The 19,950-nt window shown below is 45.8% G+C and overlaps 1 protein-coding gene across 8 annotated transcripts in view; it reads right to left on the bottom strand.

Annotated features, from left to right (window-relative positions):
• SGCE (sarcoglycan epsilon) overlaps positions 1-19,950 on the bottom strand; it is a 79,595-nt gene that overhangs the window by 19,216 nt on the left and 40,429 nt on the right. For all 8 annotated transcript variants that reach the window (XM_059728992.1, XM_019497796.2, XM_059728990.1 and 5 more), the window contains 3 exons: positions 17,447-17,519; positions 13,399-13,597; positions 7,347-7,509 (listed from right to left, as the gene is read on the bottom strand). In XM_059728992.1, the coding sequence (XP_059584975.1) occupies positions 7,347-7,509; positions 13,399-13,597; positions 17,447-17,519 (435 nt within the window). The remainder of the gene's footprint in view (positions 1-7,346; positions 7,510-13,398; positions 13,598-17,446; positions 17,520-19,950) is intronic.

Below are 19,950 nucleotides of genomic sequence, written 5' to 3'. Positions count from 1 at the left end.
CCAGGGTGTCTCTATGGCTGGCCCTCACCCCAGTGCTGAAACACGCTGCCTGCTCGTACAGTGCAGGCTGTGCGCCAGCCACAGGGAGCTGAACCTGGGCTCTATGCTGGTAAGTAGGGGGTAGGGGGGCTATGGGGGGGGAGCATGGGAGGACCCCCACTGGCCCCATCCCCCGCCTGCCCCCAAACCCCCACCCTGATCACTGCCCTGCCTGGCCCCATCCCCCTCCAGCTGCTGCAGCCCCCACGATTGCTGCCCCACCCAGCCCCAGCATCCCAGCAATTAAAAAAAAAAGCAAAAAAAAAGCCCCGCACTCACCGGTAGTAGCAGCTGCTGTCAGGGTCACTGAGGCCTCCTGGCAGAGCCCCCCCTCACCACACACACACAGCACAGGGCAGCAGGGACTGGCCCCAGCCATCTGGCACTCACATTGCCACTGACCCATCGCGCAGGTGCAGCTGGGATCAGCAGGGTGTTGTGCAGCTCCGCCTGCAGTTAGGCAGCCAGGGCTGCTCAGGTTGAGTAGCGCCGGGCCCTGGGTGAAAGCCGCAGCGGCCCCAGCTGCCCAACAATGCGCTCAGCCCTGCTGACCTGGGCCATACCCACGTGATGAGGCAGTGGCAGTGCGAGTGCCAGGTGGCCAGAGCTGGTCCCCACTACCCTGTGCTGTGTATGGGGGCTCTGCCAGGAGGCCTACTGTACGGGTCTCCCAGTGCCCCCTACAGCTGCTGCTACTGCCGGTGAGTACAGGGCTTTTTTTTAAAGTGCCAGGAGGCTGGGGCCAGGTGGGTCAGCCATTGGGGAGGTCTGGGGTTGCAATCAGGGGATGAGGCCAGGCAGGGCAGTCATCAGGGGGATCCGGGGGTGCAAGCGGAGGATGGGACCAGGTGGGGCAGTCATTGGGGAGCTGCAGGAGCCAGCAGGGGATAGGGCCATGCGGGGCAGTAATCCGGGGGGCTGGGGGAGCAAGTGGGGGTGGGGCATGTGGGCCCTGCAGGGGGGGGGGTAGCCTCTGTGGGGGCCATGTAGCCCCTGTTTGGAGGGGCAGTCAGTGAGCTGTGCAGGGAGGCTGCACCCTGTGGGCAGCAGGGGGCCCACCCCTACTGAGCAGCCCCCCTTCAGTCCCCCAATTCACATACACCTACCCATACACCACACAGCCCTCCAGAGCCACCCACATCCCCCCACCCCTCTTCCCACCCCCCTTCTGCAAACCCCACATCCCCCCAGCACCTACCCTGCGTGCCCAGCTGCCAGACAGGATGAGACCTGCTGGCAGGAGGTGTGGCTTCAGGGGCAGGTGTCAGATCCTAGTTAGCAAAGGGGTCAAGGGGAGCTCTAACTGCTCTATGGTAAGAAAACCAAAGGCAAACAGCAAAACATATAGGTATTTAGAATTCATTTTATTATGATGCTAGAGACACTGGTAGGCTTCCAAATTTCTTTAACACGTAGATACATCAATAAAATATTGCCCAACTGATCACTGTCTCTCTTTCTCTATATATATTTATAGTGTTCTTTTGTTTTAATTGTGGAGGAAAATGAATTTTGGGGTATTTTATAGAGTAACTTTGGGATTTTTTCATCAGGGATTTTTCAGTTTTCAAATAGGGAACACCAGAATTCCTGCTAGGGAGGCAGGACCCAGGCAGAGGAGCCTGCTCAGAACTGGCACCTTCGGCCCAGCTGGAAGGTGGCTAATTGGGGCCAGGAGGACATGCTTTGACAGTTCAAAGCATGTCCACCACGCTGGGAACATCTTCCGGGTGATAGCTGCCCATATGGTAGGACAGGGGCACACATGGCAGTAGTGCCAGACAAAAGCCAACTCTGCAGCCACAGCCTGCTGGCAGCTGGCCCAGAGGGGCAAATGCCTCTACTATCTGTGCAGTCCCCATCCCAGTCTGGCAGGTGCACAGCAGGTCACAGCCAGGTAGCAGCTCCAACTGCCATATTGCTGCAGTGGGTAGAGGGTACAGGGAACTCTCAGGGCTGCTTCAGTACTCCAGCTGGCACAAGGAGTAGTGTCCCCAGGTACCAATTGGCCAGCACACGTGCTGGCCCCAGGCTCTAGGTCCCCTGGCTGTATATCTGGGAGGGTCCAGGCAAGGTTATTTTGCCCCAAGCAGCAAAACTTACACCACACCAAAGTACATGTCTGGGCACGTGCACTGAGGCAAAAAGCCCCGGCACAAATTTGCACTGCTTCTATTTGAGCTGCTGCAAGCACATGTGCCTGCATGTGTGGATGCACCCAACAGTGCTTCACAAGATAAACCCAGAAATTTCAAATATAAACCCATATCTGTGGTCTTTCTGAATTCTATGCAACTGAAAAATGGCTTTGTTGGCTTTATTTAAAAATGGCTTTATTTAAAAATGGCTTTATTTTTCTGCAGTGAAAACAAGAGTGAAAACTAAGAGGTGGCATTTTCTGAATGAAGCTGCAAGTTTATCCAGCAGTAGTGCCATGAGTCTATCCAGGAGTGCCATGAATCTAAAGGTTGAGAACCACTGCTTTAGAATATAGCGAATCTATACAATATACATTTCTGTCAATAATATGAATCTAAGAACCTACACAACAGCTGTATTCATATCCTTAAAATAAATTCTGTTAGGAAATATATCCTTAGACTAGACAGCCAGTGTTATAGTGGAAAATTTAAATTTTAAAAGGGAAAACTGCATAAAAATATTGAAATATTACCTTAGTGGCTGAATATTCAATACAAATACAAAGAAAAATTAACATGTTCACTGGAAGACTGTTTGTTTTCAAGTAATCTACAACACTGCCAAAAGTGAGATTTAAAACCATGGCTTGCACTGTTTTCTAAACTTCCAATAGTTGACTGGTTAAGTCAGTCAAATGAACTTAGTGAAAACCATTTTGTTAACGGTTTCTTTAAATTAAAGCAATTTTGCTGACTTCCAAAGCTATGTTATATGTAACTCTGTCATAGCATTTTCATTTTGCATTATTTTCTAAACAGTATTTAAAAATAATAATAATTTTGGGGACTTTGGGGGTTATTGCTATTTGACAAAACAAACTCAAGAAGTCCATGTGTATATTACAAGAATCAATTATTTGCTATTGATTTATTTCTTAATAAATACATTGATTTCTTAATCAAACTTCTTAAATGTCAGTACTGCCCTCTGTTGAATGAATGTGGTATAGATGAATGGAGAGCCTTTACAGAAAGTCTCTCTCTCTCACCTGTCCCAAATCCAGGTTTCTAACTGGTGCTCAAAATAATGATACCAAGAGAGCCTGACTATTATGTTGAACAGCATGATAACCTTAAGAGCATCTAGTCTGTCCCACCCTACCCCCAGACAATAGCATTTATACTGCCCATAGTAATATGTATTTTCTGGGAACAAAGAGATCTACTGAAAAGGATAAATATGTGTACACAGCTAAAGGGGCAGAATGCAAGTGCTCTACCTTTTTTCCCCCAGGAAACTATAACACAGAGCCATGAGATTCATATTTGATTTATCTTCTATTGGTCCCAATTTTTTTTGTCAATTTAGTGCTCTCTAAATTGGTAGTAGCCAGAGATTCAGCTCTTATTATTTAAGATATCAGATCTTAATCCTGGAAATATAACTGTGCTTTTTGATTTCTGAATTTCATGTCTTTGCATCGTGCTACTTGTTCCAATCTTTGCACATAACTTTCCAATTATGTGCCATCACTCACTTGCCAGTTTTGAGATTGCTGGTAAATGCTAATTTTCCAGCTCTGTCCAGATTATTAATTAAATTAAAGTGGACCGATCTAAATATCTGACCTTTTGTGGTAGCCTCCTTTTAAGTGTTATGATTAATGAATACTTTCTGATATTGTAAATTAGATCTTAATCCATTCAATAGTGCATTAGAATGCTTAGTAACAGGTTTTCATGTGTCATTACAATGAATGGCTTACTGAACCTGACATGTATATTGTTTCCACTTTTCCTTTGTATACCAAAATGTAATTAAATGTGGCTGGCATAGCTTATTTGTAATTGGGCATTTGTTTTATTAAATTTCATCTTGATTTTAGTGTATTCTTTACAGGCAGCCCTCACACTTATGACGCAATTGGTTCCTGAAACCCGCGTCTTAAGTCGAAACGTACCTCGGAACCAATTTTCTCATAGGAACAACGTTATAAATGGGGGATTGGTTCCTGAACCAAGGCCCAAACCCTATTTTCACCAAAAAAACCCCCAGAATTTTGTACTCAATCAATTATAGATGAGTAATATAGCTGCATTAATGTATTTATATGATAAATAGCAATCATATTGATTTGGAAGGACTTCTTTGAGGTGACTTTGTTGGACTTTTTGAAGGGTTCTTGACTGGCGTCTTCTCAGGCGTCTTGGCTGCAGGTTTTTCTAGAGTCTTGTCCGCTTTCTTAAAGAAAGTGTCCAATTAAGTTTAGACAGATGTTTTCCAGGGAGATGGGCGACACAGTGAACTTGTTTGCTGGCATGGCACAGCATCGGATCAAGCACCATAAAGTTGAAACTGACGTCAGAAAGTCGAAACAGGGTGTCAATTTATAAATGTTGTAAGTGTTGTTCATTGTAACTCGAAACGTCTTAAGTCCAGGACTTCCTGTATTCTTTGATTCTGAAGTGTTTTCTGTTAAATACACAAAATGGGTACCTACCTCCAGAGCTGTCCCTAGGGGTGTGCGGGGCCTGGGGGGTAAAGGGGGAGTGGCAAGCGGCCACAGCCAGCAGAACAGGTGGCAGGGATGGTGAGCAGCTGGAGCTGGAAGAACGGGGCGGGGGTGGCGGGCAGCTGGAGCGGGGCGAGCGGCCGAAGCCAGCAGCGCGTGACGATGGCGGCAGCGCATGGCAGGGCCTATATGGCACTGACCTCAGGGCCACCCAAAGCGCAGGGCCCAGGGCAGTCGCCCTGATTCACCCCCACTAGGGGCAGCCCTGCCTACCTCTCTGCTGAAATTCCTGCTGTTATGCATTATACTTGTGTATAATGCACAACAAATGTAGTGTCTGCCAGAGGCTAAAGGGACAAATGGGCCAGTTTGTTTTCAGAGAAGCGCATGGTCATTAGAAGGAAAACAGCCTAACTCCACTTCCCCCTGTGTCCCACCCACTGCTGCTACAGAAAAATTGCTCTTAATTTTTCTGTAGTTATAAAATGAGTCAACACTAAGAGCTGTCATTATCAGAAGGGTGCGGGGTGCCTCAAATCTAAAAAGGTTGAGAATCACTGGCCTAGGCACTCCATGGAATCAGTTAGATGCCTAATAATAGGATCAATAAGAATCATGTTGAACAGGCAATCACCTAGGACAGCAGATATAAAATGCTGAAGAGAGGGCTTAGGTTCCTGCCTTTATCTGGACTGATGTGTGTGCCTTTCTTTCAAAATTGAGGAGGCAGAAAACATGGTAGTCATGCTGCCTAGGCCATCGTCCAATGGTGGTGCTACAGGAAGTCTAGCCTAGCACACTCTCTCTCCTTTCCTTCCAGTCTACAAAAACACTTGAAAGAACTACAGACCCACACGGTGCTCTCAAAAAAACCCTGGCAGATGTTACATTTGTTGCACAACAAATTGTTACATGCCAACTGGCCACATGTTAAAATTATCAAAGGATATGTCTGTGCTACAAATAAGTTGCTTTTTCAATGAGTAACTTCTCTGTGGCTGATCGCCATTGTTGTCCAAGGATAAACTGGTTTAACATCTAGCATGTTATGATTTGTCACATAATACTTGTATATAATGCACAACAAATATAATGTCTGCCAGAGGCCAAAGGGACAAATGGACCAGTTGCTGGGTCCAGAGAAGTATATGGTCTTTAGAGGAAAAGCAGCCTGGCTCCACTTCCTCCTGTGACCCAACCACTGCTGCTAGAGCAGTTGTGGCAGCTCCAGGGTGCTGCCAGTACTGATGGAGGGTGATGGCTGGTAGAAGTATGGCTTCAGCATTAAAATGTTTGTACTTTTACAGTGGAAAGCAGCCAAAAAAAATTCTGTGCAACAGAAGGGAAATGACTGAGTTATATAAACTGTTAAAATGGCAAACCTGAAATTTTATCAAGGCACCAGACTTTCTCTGATAAATTTCAGAGAAACACAGGCTCTTTTTAAGACACCTTTCTAGGTGTGTGTGAAAATAAAACTTACATTTGTATTTTATGCTCATTTTTTCAGTGACATTCACAAGAATAAACCATAAATATTTTCTGGATCCTCTTTCTTCCTATTTTCAGACAACAATCCTGATTAATTCTGATTTACTGAAAGAAAGAGAGGCTTCCTGGTAGACTGCATGTGAAAAAGGAAATTAGGAGTTATCCTTTTTCAACACTGGGTAAGACTTAACATTTTTGTTTCAATTTTCCCATCTATGAACTGGGAACAATTCTTATTAATATTCTTATTAATAGTTCCTTTAAGTGCACATGAAGATGAACTGTAAATCTATTTAAAAGCAAAAAAAAAAACCGCTATGCATTAGCATGACCAGGTGCTTTAGTTTACTTTGCTAACTCTTCAACGTTTCTGAGGGTATCTCATCTGACTCTACTGAAATACTAGTTGTGCCAAATGTAATTTCATCATCTTTTTCAGTGTTATCTGGCAGATTACATCTTCATAGTACTTATTTTCCTTGTTTTGGTTTTCTTTGAACAAAACTAACCTTTTAAAAAAATTCAGCCCTTTGGGGAATTATTTTTTCCTTGGTGAACTGCCCTGTTTTTCTGTAACGTTTCTCCTTTATTTGAAAAACATGAGGAACTTTTTTGTTTCTTTTATTCCATAATCAACATAATTTTATTTCCCTTTTCTGTATCCTTATCTAGTGAAAGCGATGTTTTATATTATATTCAGAAGGAGATTTTAACAATGCTGTAATACCATTAAACTACTACACTCAGTAGGTTAGCAACTAGCAACAAAATTATTTTGTGGGCAATCGACAGAACTGTGTGTGTTAATACAGTGAATTAATGAGGCAGACTTTTATTCATGGGTTCAAATCCTACTTTTATCATTCCTTTACTTGCTCCCTGGCTGGACAGACCTTATCTCACTTAAGTCATCACAAGTTAAAATGAATCTGGTGCTTTCATGGTTACTCACATTCTAATAGGTTTGTGTGTGTCCACACTTAGCAAAATACTTCCATTTCTGCTAGAGGGAGAGTAACATCTGATCAGTCAAGAAAAGAAGTGCCTCTGGCATAACTGTATGGGGAGGAAGACTTGCAAAACACTTATCCCCTTTAGGTCTGGCTTTAAATAATGAACTTTATACATACCATTTTTAATATTTAATCATAAAGTAACTCACCAAAGAGATTTTACACCAGTCAATATGGAACTGGGTACGAAATTTTTTATCACAAGTTATTACAGGTTCCATTTCTTGGCTGCATCTCAGCTGATTCTGTGGGTTTTCTACTTCTCGTAAGCATGAGGAGAATGGAACATCTGCACCAACCATTACATAGACACTGTAGGAAGAGATGTGTGACAGTATCGAGATGGCCATTAAACATGCTGGATGAACATGGCTTGTTCCATTGCATTCCAATGATACCATTGTTTGGTGTTTTAAGGCTATGACTTGCATGTTTTTTCTTGACAATTATATACTTTTCTCAAAGCAGAATAATGAACTGGAACCAAATTATTTTTTCCAGCTACTTATTACATCTTATGCTGCTTAAGGGTGTAATGCACTATGTATTTCTAACTAACAGTACAGGCAGTCCTCAGACTTACAACACAATAGTTTCCTGAAAACTGCGTCTTAAGTTGAAACATCGAAAGTTGGAACCAATTTTCCAATAGGAATAATATTATAAAGGAACCAATCCCCCATTTACCACCGTCGAGACAGCTGCATAGAGCTGGTAAATCTGTTGTGGTGGGGGTAAGAGGGGAGGAAAGGAGCGTGGGGGTGGCAGATCAGTGCTCCCGTAGTTTGGGAGGAATTGGGACTGGGACCGGGGCTGGTGCAAGCGCTGCCCAGGGAAGGGTTGGGGCAGCTGGTGCCACTGCTCACTGCTGGTCAGGGAGCTGCTCGTGTGGTGGCTTGTCCAGCAGCCCTTGCCGCTACTCCCACCACCAGTCCAGGAGGGCATGGGGTGGGGGCATGTGGCCCAGGATCTGCATGGGAAGGCCAAGGCTGGGGCTGTGCTGGGCTGCACTCCAGGCAGAAGGCACTGGGAGTGGAGCCTATGCCCCCCTGCTGCTCACCCAGCCAGTGTGGGGCCAGTGTGAGACTGAGCCACTGCCTCCAGAGAAGTGGCACGCAGTGACCGGAGGTGGCCCGGCCTCCTCGCACCTCCCAGATGAGCAAGGGCTTTGCCCCAGCTGGGCGACCAGCAGCAGGGCATGGCAGAGGTGTGCGCCTCTGGATCGGGGCAAGATGGAGCGGGTGGCGGAGTGGAGGCTAACGGGCTGCAGCGAGTTTTCGGGTAGCACATGCCACCGCTCGCCCATCAAGGGCAAAGCTGCTGCTCATTCAGGAGGCATGGGGAGGCCAGACCAGCTCTGTAGGCTTGTCCATAGGCAGTGCAGCGGCTCAGTCTCGCACTGGCCCTACACTGGCTGGGCAAGCGGCAGGGGGGCATAGCCCCTGCTCCCAGCACCTTCCACCTGGTGCACCCTTGACTCTGCTCCCACGCACCGATCCTGGGGCACACGCCCCTGCCCCATGCCCTCCCCAACAGCGGTGGGGGCAGCGGTGAGAACCGCCGCTTGAGCCACCACACAAGCAGCTCCCGAACCGGTGGCGCATAGTGGCTTAAGCTGCCCCAGTCCCGGTCCCTCCTTCGCTGTGGGGAGGCACTGATCTGTGCCCACACACCCCTGCCCTCCCCCCACCACAACAGACTTACCAGCTGGAGGCAGCTGTGTCAACCGTCATAAAGGCAAAACTGGCATGGGAACCTTGAAACAGGGTGTCAGTTTACAAGTGTTGTAAATGCCGTTTGTCATAACTCAAAGTTGCAAGTTGAGGACTGCCTGTAGTCAAATTTCCTAAAGAAACTGATGAGGAAAAAAGGCCATGGCTACATGCTAAGCTTACTGTATCTAACAGCAGCATTCTCAACCTGGTGTCCCATCAGGCAGTGTAGCCACATCCTCATGACATTGGGGAAGTTCTAGCTAGTACTCTTGAGTGACAGGCCAATTAGCCTGCCCCAGTGCTAACTAACCTTCATATACTTCAATGTGGGCAGAGCTACTCTGCTTCTCAACTAAGAGGTAGCCTGCCCAAAGCAACTCTTGAGAAATCTAATTCTGAACATGATACTTTATCACACAGGCATGGCCAAAGATTAGGCACCTTAGGTAAAGGATGCCATAAAGCACTGTTAAAGTATCTTAGGGAATTATGTTAAAATTACAAATGAGAAACCAATATGAGAAAACTCCTTGCTTTGCTCTGCAAATTTATGGAGAAAAACACTAGTTCCAATTTCAAAATGCTTTAAAACAGAGCTACCATTTAAAAACACATTGCTGATTCTAACTTGTTAAAGCTTCCAACATTCATTTTCTACAATGTAGCTCCATGTTAAAACTGAATGTGGAACAAAATGCACTGTATTTAGCATCAAAGTAAATAAAGGAGGGTTATTGTATTGACAATATTCTTCATTTTCATATTTAATGTATATGAAACAACCTGTGTATATATAATGCTTCAGAGACCCTGATGGAGGTTTTGCCATGGAGTATACAGGCAATGCTTGACCACAATATGGATGGACCTCCCCTTTCCTTTTATGTACCTAATTCAGAATATGAAAGTTAATTCACCTCTTAAGCTCTGTTCTTTAAAAACAAAAAACCTCCTGGGGCTATATCCACAAAAGGATTCAGATGCCCCTGTCCCAGCTACATGCCCCTGTAGGTACTGAAGTCAAGAATTTAGATCCTAGCCCCCCCGCACCTCAAATCAGCAGCTTCCTAAGCACCTATATTTTTACCAGTAAAAGTCTCTATGTTCCTAAAAGTCTGATTCTGGGCATGTGCAAAACTGATTTCAAAGTCCCAGAAGGATCCACAAACTAGGTGTTTCTCCACCTACACCAAATGCAGAGCTTGAGGTGACAGACATGCTCAGAATACTCCCATTGGGCCAGGTTCTGTAACAAAACACAGTTGGTGAATCCCTTGAATCAAATAGCTCAGTGGCTGGATAACTGAGGAGGATACAGGGAACCCAAATGCAATTCCCTTAACTTAGCCTGTTGCAGCTTGTTTCTATGTGTATCTTAGTGTAAGATCCTTGAGCAGAACTGTGGGTTAGATCCAGTGAAGGACTTGAAGTGTCTAATTTTTAAGTGTTCAACACCAAATTTTAATGTACCTGACCCACAGAATGAAATCCAGAAGTCTGAGTTAGAAAAACAAGACACTGTACTACTTATGGAGATAGATAGGCATCTCAGACTAGCAATCCAAAAAAACGCACACTCTGAGCAAGGAGATGCCTAGAGCAGGGTTGCCAAGCTTACCCTGGGCTGGATCTGAATCTTGGGGCTCCTCCCAGATATGTGGGAGCAGCAGGTTTGGGGGTGGCAGCAGGGATTCAGGGGTCAGTGATATGGAAGCCAAATGGTAGCAGTGAGGATCTGGTGGCTGCAGGGTGCCCTCACATGCCCCACTGTGGCCAATGGCCATGTCCACTGGTGACAAGTGTCTCAAATTCTGCAGGAGGTAGCAGTACCTAGCCCACCCCAACTTTCAGAAGCCCTCCAGCAGCCCAATGGGCCAAACACAATGGCTCCACAAGCTGAATTCACCCCACAGGCTATATGCTTGACACTCCTGGCCTACAGCTACCTAATAGGTGACACTAATCATAGAGGGCATTTGTACACATGCATGTGCTACAGCAGCAGGCATGTTGAAAAGCACCTGGCACTGCAGCACATACAATTATGTAAGTGACTAAATGCATGTCAGCACTGAAAAAACGGCAGCAGCGCACTTTTGAACTAAAACACAATAGAGGTGCTTTAGTTCAAAAGTGCACTGCCGCCATTTTCTGCGCGCTGATGCACATTTCACTGCTTATACAATTGCACGCAGCACGGTGCAGTTTGCATCAGCTCGCATGCGGAGCAGACTCAATTAATCTGCCATTCTGCCACACAACTCTGCCTGGTTCTGCTCCCCCCAAGCACATGCTAGTTACTTCCCTGCTGCAGCAGCCGCACAGTGCTGCAGCCTGCATCTACACTGCCTGCCAGAGCTGCTTCCTTGAGTGGACAGCAGTGACCTGGGAGGTAAATGGTAAATGTAAATCAGTATAAATATAATTACCTGTGACAGAACACCCCTTTGGTTATCTGTCAATTTAAGGGCTGGAGCAGGGAGCTGCCAGGTGGCTGATGAGAGCAGCCATTTTTGGAGAGCTCTATTATAAGAGCAGAGCAGTTTGTGTTCACCTGCTGGGGGAGTAACATTGCTCAGTAGAGCTCCCACTCCAGGAACATCTTGGAGGTAAGGGTAAGGCTATAGGGAAGGAGGCCTCATTGGTCCTGGGCATGACCTAAAACTGCACCCTGCCGGGATAGGGAGGCCTGATGGGCCTGCCTGTGGCGGGGCCGGACCACCCAAATGCCAGAACTGAGAACCTACCCGGTGCAAGGCAGGTCAAGGTGCCTATACCCCTGCCCCCACCTTCGGGTGGTTACAGAGAGTTAGCTCAGGAGAAGTGCCTGAATCCCATGGGTTGTTGGACCCTGGAGGTGGGCCAGGCACGCTCAAAGAGAAGCACCTGAGCCCAAGAGGGTGTAAGACCCCGGGCCCTGAGAGTGACCGGGCTGAGTTGTGGAGCCACTTAAACTCAGGGAGAAGCAGCTGAATCCCAAGGAGGTGGAAGACCCCAGGCCCCAGTGGTCCGGTGGTCCAATGAGGGGCCAGGGGTGAAGTAGGTCCATTGTTGAGCAATTGCTCAGTCCTGTTCGGGTGAGGGTCACAGGAGAGGCCCAAAAGATTGTGCCAGGGTTGACCGCGGGGTGGAGAGTAAAGCCCAAGGATCTCGGTGAGTAGGGTGGCGTGAATGTGTCCTGGATAGGCGGTATGCAAGAGACCGGGTGAGAGCCAGTGGAGTATATGAGAGTATGCGAGAGGGGGGTGGTGTGTGTGTGGCCTGAAAAGGCAACGTGGGAGACAAACAACTGTGTTCAGTTGGACCCGGCTTTGAACTGGAGATGGAACACAGTGAGAGACATCAGTGAGGCATGGGACAGGTGTGGGGATGGTTGGAGCATGTACCTATCACCTACGGTCATTTGGGTGCACAAAGGGCAGCTTCCCACCTATTTAACATCACAATCATTTATCAACAAGGCATGGCAGATGAACAAGGTGGGCAGCTTGCCCAGAGACAAGGGCAGAGCCATACTAGTACTGGGCCTGGAAGGTGCTCTTGTCACATTACCTTTTACATCCATACCTTGTATGTGATTCTAAGACTAGGAGCTTTTCCCCTGATATTAAATTAGGGAAAAACCTTGTCATAGAATTGATTTAAATGGGGTATATGAAAGGTGGGCAGTATCAACACCGTGTAAGTGCATTCTATGATGGTCCTGTAAGAGTGCGTTAGGTATGCTCTGAGATCAGATCTACTGGAGCAGATGCCTCGGGGGACCTAAGCAGGAGAGTTTAGTTCCTGGATCCCAAAAGGACTTAGACAGAAGATAAGCACTTATCTGCTTATTTCTGGGTAGGAACAGAAGCAGAGCTTAAGGTTCCTAGGAATATTTTAAGTCAAGCAAGGGACACATCTAATGAGTTTAGATGCATCCCAAGGTTATATGGCAGCTGAGCAAACATTTATGTTTGCAATTTTGGACTTTGGTATGTAATATTCACTCAAGTCTTGCCATAAGTGTCTACGCTGCTCAAATATACACCAGGCAGCACCAAACTGAGATCACACTTTGCTACTCCATATGCACTACTTCCTGAACCAGAGACAGTGCAGCCAGCTGCTTTAGTGTGGCACTGAATGTGTGCCAATAAGCTCTGCTGAGAAACAGTGAGAGCAAGTATGTGCACACTGAGGTGGCTACAGGTTGAAGGTGTAGAGCAAGACATGACCTCATACAGCAATGCCTGGTGCTGTAAGTGGGAATTACAAATATAAGTTCTTTATTGGATAGAGTTCCATGTTTGTTTGTTTTTTTCATACAGTGCCCTGGCTTGATTGAAGCCTCTGTGCTCTAGTGAACTTTTGAAATCTTACACAAATTGAGTTTTTAAAAGTAAAGTCTCTTGAATACCTAAAAGTAATATTAAACATTCCAATTACATTCAGTTTGCATGCTAAAATATGTATATACCTAATATATTTACAGGTGTATGCTTACCCCTCCTTCATATCATTGATAGGAAGTGGAACTCTGCCTCCTCTGTCTAGAGCTGAGGTGATGTTTATGGCATTCAAACGCTCTGGTTGCCATACATTTTTCACTGCTCCAAGAAAATCTCCAAGTACCTCACTTGCTAACATTTCTTCTACATTCATGTTCTTTATGAAGAATTCCGCTTGATAAGGTAAAGGAAAGTCTAGTTGTGAAGCAAAAGTTAGGTGTTCATTGAAGGTTATCTTACAAAAGAACTAAAATAATAGTTGAATAATTATACAGCACTGCCTTATTGAGGAGACACCTGTTCAAAATACCTTACTTAGTATACCCCAAATCTGACTTGGGCATTCTTATTTCTCAATTTCCTTCCCTCCTCCCACCCCCAGCTTTTTTTTTTAATATCACCAGCTATTGTTTAAAGCAGAAACACTGGAGATTGTCTTGGCAATGGTGCCTTTGACAGTTTGCATTGCTGACTTCAATGGAAAAATGGCTATTTTCATTAGCTAAGGATCTGCCAACTGAAGGCTAACATGGATCTTTATTACATGGAGAAAATTATATTTACCCTGACTGAGAAGGAAAAGATGTAGCCTACATTGTGCTCCAACCTGCAGTGCTCTATACCTTAAACCTGAATCACTTATAGGATGATGTAAACTCAACAGGTCTCAACTCCAGGTTGAAACTGAAGGTAGTGGCAGACAACATTTTAAGTTTCACTTTATCTGTCTTCTGTCTGAAAAATCATTTGCTTTACTGTGCATATCCATAAAATGTCACAATCTACAGCCAGGGTGATCTTCTAGATTTTAAGACAAATTATTAGTATTGCTCTGAAGTTGACCCTTACAGTTTTCAGATGTGAACTATGACATAGTTATTTGTTTAATGCAATACAGTTGGCAAACTAGTCAATTGCCCAATCTAATATTGTCAATTGACCGGTCAATTGACTGCATATATTTATTTTGACTGGTCAAAGATTATAGTAATGTTACAAAAAAAACATTTTTTCGTAATTTTCTTGACCAAACTATTAATTTTGACACCTTTTTAATGAACAATCTGTGCTTTTTCTGTGTAGTTTTTGGATCTATTGGCAATTTTTTAACAATTTTTGACCAATATTTGGACCAAGCTTTATTTGACTAGTCAGTTACCCAGCCCTATAATGTAAAATATCTACTTTATACATTTCAACTAGGGGTGCACCAATTGAGATTTTGGGGGCCAATACAGACACTGATTTTTAACAAGCCATATTGGCTGATACCGATCTGAATGCCGATATGTGGCCTGGCAGCTTGGAAAGCAGCGTCCGGCTGGTAAGTCTGAGGGGGTAAGCTGCATGGGGGGAGGGAAGGGGCGTGTGGAGTTCCCGTGGTGAGGGAGGGAGTGGGGCAGGGGCACAGATCCAAAGGCATATGCCCCCATGGCCTCCCGGGCTGCATATAGCGGCAAGAGCCACCATCCCATCCCCATACCCCCCAGACAAGCTGCTGGTAGCTCCATCCTGCGTCCCACCCTGGCTGTGCAGCACCTGCCCCTGCCACTACCTCTACCCTAGCCCCACTCCCTCCCTCACCACAGGGGCTTCAGTCTGTCCCCCCCCCCCACCCCTTTCTCCCAACAGACTTACCAGCCAGCCACTGCTCTTCACACTGCAAGGCTGCGTTCCTGGCCTATGCTGTGGCTGTGCACATGCATGCGGCATTTATTGGCGACATTATCAGCAACGTCAGACAAAAAACGCTGATTGCTAATAATGTCAATTTTCCTTATATCAGTGCCAATATAATAAGGGACCGATGTATTGGTGCACCTCTAATCTCAACAAAACTGACACAGAGTATCCAGTCTCCTGCATCCCTACATTTTGGGGTATGCTTACACAGCAATTAAAAATGTGACTGAAACACAAGTAGGGTATACTTGCACTAGCTTTTAATTAATTGGTAAGGGTAATGAAAAAGACTTTAGCAAGATATACCCAATGCATTCATATAAAATAATGTGGAAAAGCTGCTATCAGAACATGCAGTTTTAAGAAGAAATTTTAGTTGCAGGCAGTTTTGAAGAGCATGTGAAAAGGAAAAGCAACCAGCAGAAGACTGTAAGAAAATGCCCCCACTTTATCTTCAAACATTCTGCTAGCTGCTTTTTCCTATGAACAGAGTCTTTTGACCGTGTTTATTTTGTACATTCAGTGAATGCCAAATCAATGCAAATGCTTCCTTTATCACTTACACTCCTCTCTCACCAGTCTGCACCAGCATTAATCCCTGCTGAATGTGGCCCATCCAACCAGGTACTTATCTGCACTAGTGTGGGTTTCTTGAAAGTCTACTGACTTCAGAGATATTCAAGATTTACACCAGTATGAATAGGATTAGAATTTAGCATATTTTATTTATTTGGAGAATCTTATTCCATGAAAACTGGTCTCAAACATAGAAAGACAAATAAAAAGTACAACTGCCTGCTTTGCAAAGCAATCTGTATTTTGAAGGTTACAACTTGTCTAAGCATTTGCTTTTAATATAATTAAATTCATATTTCCTAAAGATGCTAAAAACAGTGGACTGATTGTCCTTGATACCATTTCAAAATCCTAATATCATTACTGTGAGGACAACACTGGGCAATTCAGTTTACTTCAGTAGAGCAGAACCTTATTATGATATTGGTGAATGTGACCCAATGTCACGGACTTAAGAAAACACTTATCAATCTATACTTTAAAGATTAATCCTGAATTTACCTCAAATATGCAAAATAATGCTAACATTCCTGTCTTTAATTGTTCTGTTCTTTAATTTTAAAGGCTAGAGGCGCTTCTCAAATATCATTACTATATACCTACCATTACCATTGATGTGCAAAACAAATAATTTGCAGGAGGGCTAAACCACTTCTATGTAGCCTAGATGCTGAAAACAAGTACAGGCAGTCTTCAGACTTATGACACAATTGGTTCCTGAAAACTGCATCTTAAGTCAAAATGTCGTAAGTCAGAACCAATTTTCCCATAGGAACAGCGTTATAGATGGAGGATTGGTTCCTTTACGGCTGTTGATACAGCTGCGTTGAGCAGGTAAGTCCATTGTGGTAGAAAGTGAGGGAGAAGGGAAGAGGTGTGGGGGGCAGATCAAGGTCCGCATGGTGAGGGAGGGACTGGGGCAAGAGCTGCCCACCCGGGGCTGGGCAGGTACAGGACTGAGCTGCAGCTTGTCGGGGAGGGAAGGGGTGGCGGCTCCTGCCGCCGTGCACTGCTCGTCTGGCGGCTCATCCAGCAGTTCCCACCGCTGCTCCTGCCACTTGTCCAGGAGGGCATGGGGGGGGGTGCCCCTGGATCAGGGTGGGCAGGGCCAGGGCCTCACTGGGCTGCACTCCAGGCTGGTAGTGGCAGCACTGGGAGTGGGGTCTATGCCCTCCCACTGATCGCCCCAACAGAGCAGGCACAGGACGGAGCCGCTGTACTGCCTCCGGACAAGCAGCATGCAGCAGCAGGAGCTGCCAGATGAGCAGTGCACAGCAGCAAGAGCCACCACCCCCTCCCTCCCGGCACCCTCCCCCCCCGACGAGCTGCAGCTCAGTCCAACACCTGCCCAGTCCTGGCTGGGCAACCCTTGACCCAGCCCCAGTCCCTCCCTCACTGCAGGGGCCTTTATCTGCACCCCCCATGCCCTTTGCCTCCCCGCTCCCCTTCCACCACAATGGACTTACCAGCTCGATGCAGCTGTATCGACTGTCATAAAGTCAAAACTCACATCAGAACATCAAAACAGGGTGTCAATTATAAACGTTGTAAGCGACATTTGTTGTAACTCAAAGTCGTAAGTCAAGGACTGCCTGTACAATTTGGTGTTAATTTGATCAAAAGGAAAAAAAAACTTACCTCTTTCATAACTATTTTTATGAACAAGTCATAAGTTACCCTGGCAAGAGATAGTTTAACAACAAATAAATAGGAGAAAGAAAGAGGGAAAAGAATTAGCATATATTTTAATAGCCTAACGCGGTATAAGCAATTTTCAGTACGTACCTTCTGCTGACATTATGTTAATGATTAAATTATGTCTTGCAGTCTCAAAGGTGCGCCTATTGTAAGCAGTAATCTAAAATGAAAGAGAAATGATAGAAGAACTGTGGTATAAATATAAAAACCAAATTATGAATTCAAGGTAAAACATCAAAAGAGGATGAAGCTAGACTGTTCTCAGTGGTGGCAGAAGACAGAACAAGGAGCAACAGTCTCAAGTTGCAGCAAGAGAAGTTTAGGTTAGAAGCATTTTCTCAGTAAGAGAGTAGTAAAACACTGGAGCAAGTTACCCAGAGACATTGTGGAATCTCCATTGGAGGTTTTTAAGACCTGGTTAGATAAAGCCTTGGCTGGGATGATCTAGTTGGGGATGGTCCTGCTTTGAGAAGGGAGTTGAACTAGATGACCTCCCGAGGTCCCTTCCAACCCTAATTTTCTATGATTCTATGATCTTTCCTTGTTTTAAATATGTTCCCTTACATAATCACTGGAACAAGCTTATTTTGACTACAAGAAAAATAATCTATTTGGATCAACAGAATAAGACTATGGGTTTTGATAGAGTACTGAAACTTATTGAAACTTTTTCACTAGTCTACCTAGTTATCTAAACTCTACTCATCTGTGCAATATCTACAAATATAACGTATTTACATCCAAATAAGTAGGGGTGCACTGATAGAGATTTGGGGGGCTGATACCGATCCGATTTAGGATACAGCTGCATCCAGCTGGTGAGTCTGTTGTGGTAGACAGGGAGGGAAGGGCGTGGTGGGGCAGATCAAGGGTTCCTGTGGTGAGACAGGGAGTGGGGCTGGGGTAGGTGCTGCCCAGCTTGGGCAGGGCAGGGCACAGGAAGGAGCTGCAGCTCGTCCAGGGGGCATGAGTGTGGGGTGGCTCCTGCTGCTGCATGCACCCTGAGACGGCACGGGGAGGGGAGCATGCCCCCAGATCTGCACAGGGTGGGGCCGGCTGCAGTTCTGGGCTGGGGCCAGGGCTGCAACAGACTGTTCCCAGTTGGGGGGGGGGAGGAGGGTTGGGCCAGGGCTGTGCCCTTCGGGGGGGGGGGCTGGAAGAGGGGTTACGGGGGGAGGAGGGGGCTGCAGCCACCCAAAATTTCACCATAACCGCCTCCGAGCACAGCCCCCGCGCACTGGGAGCGCAGCCCTGAGCATGGCCCCGCAGCCGAGCGCAGCCTCCACGCACCAGGAAGAGCCTGGCACAGCACCGGACTGAGCCCAAAGCAGCAGCTCACCTCGCGCAAATCTGAGGACACACAGGAACCACCCTGCCCCACACCACCTGGACAAGCCATAGCTCCATCCCACACCCTGCCCCACCCCAGCTGGACAGCACCAGCCCCAGCCCCTACCCCACTCCCTCCCTCACTGCAAGGGCCTTGATCTGCCTTCCCCACCCCTCTTTCCTCCTCCCTCCCCTTCTACCACAACAAACTTACCAAGCTGCCGGGCTTTGATCCTCGCTGCCTGCATACTGCGCTGTGGCTGTGCGCATGCCAAATTATTGGCCAAATTATCAGTACATCAGGCCAATTTCCAATGCAATCCATTTTCTTTATATTGGTGCTGATCCAATATCAGACTGATGCATCGGTGCACCTCTACAAATAAGTTATTTTCCACAAACATGTATTTTCTCTTCCTCTTTCTTTCATTTGAGGAACAGAAGTAGAAATATGTGTGTGTGTGTGTGTGTGAATCTTTTATTCGTGTAATTATGGGAATACTGTACCACAGGAATGGATTTTGCATTCTGTCCTGCAAGCTGTAAAGTTTCTGTTCAATCTTGCCTTTGGTTGAGCTAAACCAGCTAGAGGAAAGATTACTGTAAGTTCTTTGTGAAAGTGGCCATCTTCTAGTTAGGGCCATTGTTTGGTTTCCTATGCACTATTTCAACACAAGATAAATAATGCCAAATTGTTTTATCTTTAGGTGAACTGAAAGCCACTAGAGGATGCAGAGTATATACTTCTCCTTTTTGGAAAAATGTCTCTGTATATAGGAACTATGTAAAGGTACCCAGACATGAAACCTTAAAGTCCAGGTAAGATCTGTGGTGTTCACACAATGGTCAAATTCTGTTCTTTATGATTATTGTATGACTGTCGTTAGAAGTCACATATCAAAATTATGAGTTAATTCAAATGGAATCTGAAATGAAGCCTGTATCAATATTATTGTGCATCTTTCTTTTTCTTTCCTTTCTTCCCTCCCCACCTCGCACCCTACCATCATCTGAAAGTACACGATCTCATTTCCAAAGAGTTTGCAATGTATATTTCAGTGAAGAGAGGTAACAAAAGGCACAGTGGGAAAACAGGCTGCCCAGTCACACTGCTGGGGCAATAAGGCCTGTGTACCTTCTGCTGGTCTGTACATGTCAACCTTGGAAATGAGCTGTTAAGGAAGCACTGGGATGGCACACTATGCTCAAGAAAAGCATCTTAGGGTTCTCCCAGAGCATCCTTACATCTAAGGATGACCTGT

This window comes from Alligator mississippiensis, chromosome 5, assembly GCF_030867095.1.
Source record: "Alligator mississippiensis isolate rAllMis1 chromosome 5, rAllMis1, whole genome shotgun sequence".
Lineage (NCBI taxonomy): Eukaryota > Metazoa > Chordata > Crocodylia > Alligatoridae > Alligator > Alligator mississippiensis.
This window is presented reverse-complemented; position numbering and strand designations above follow the sequence as displayed.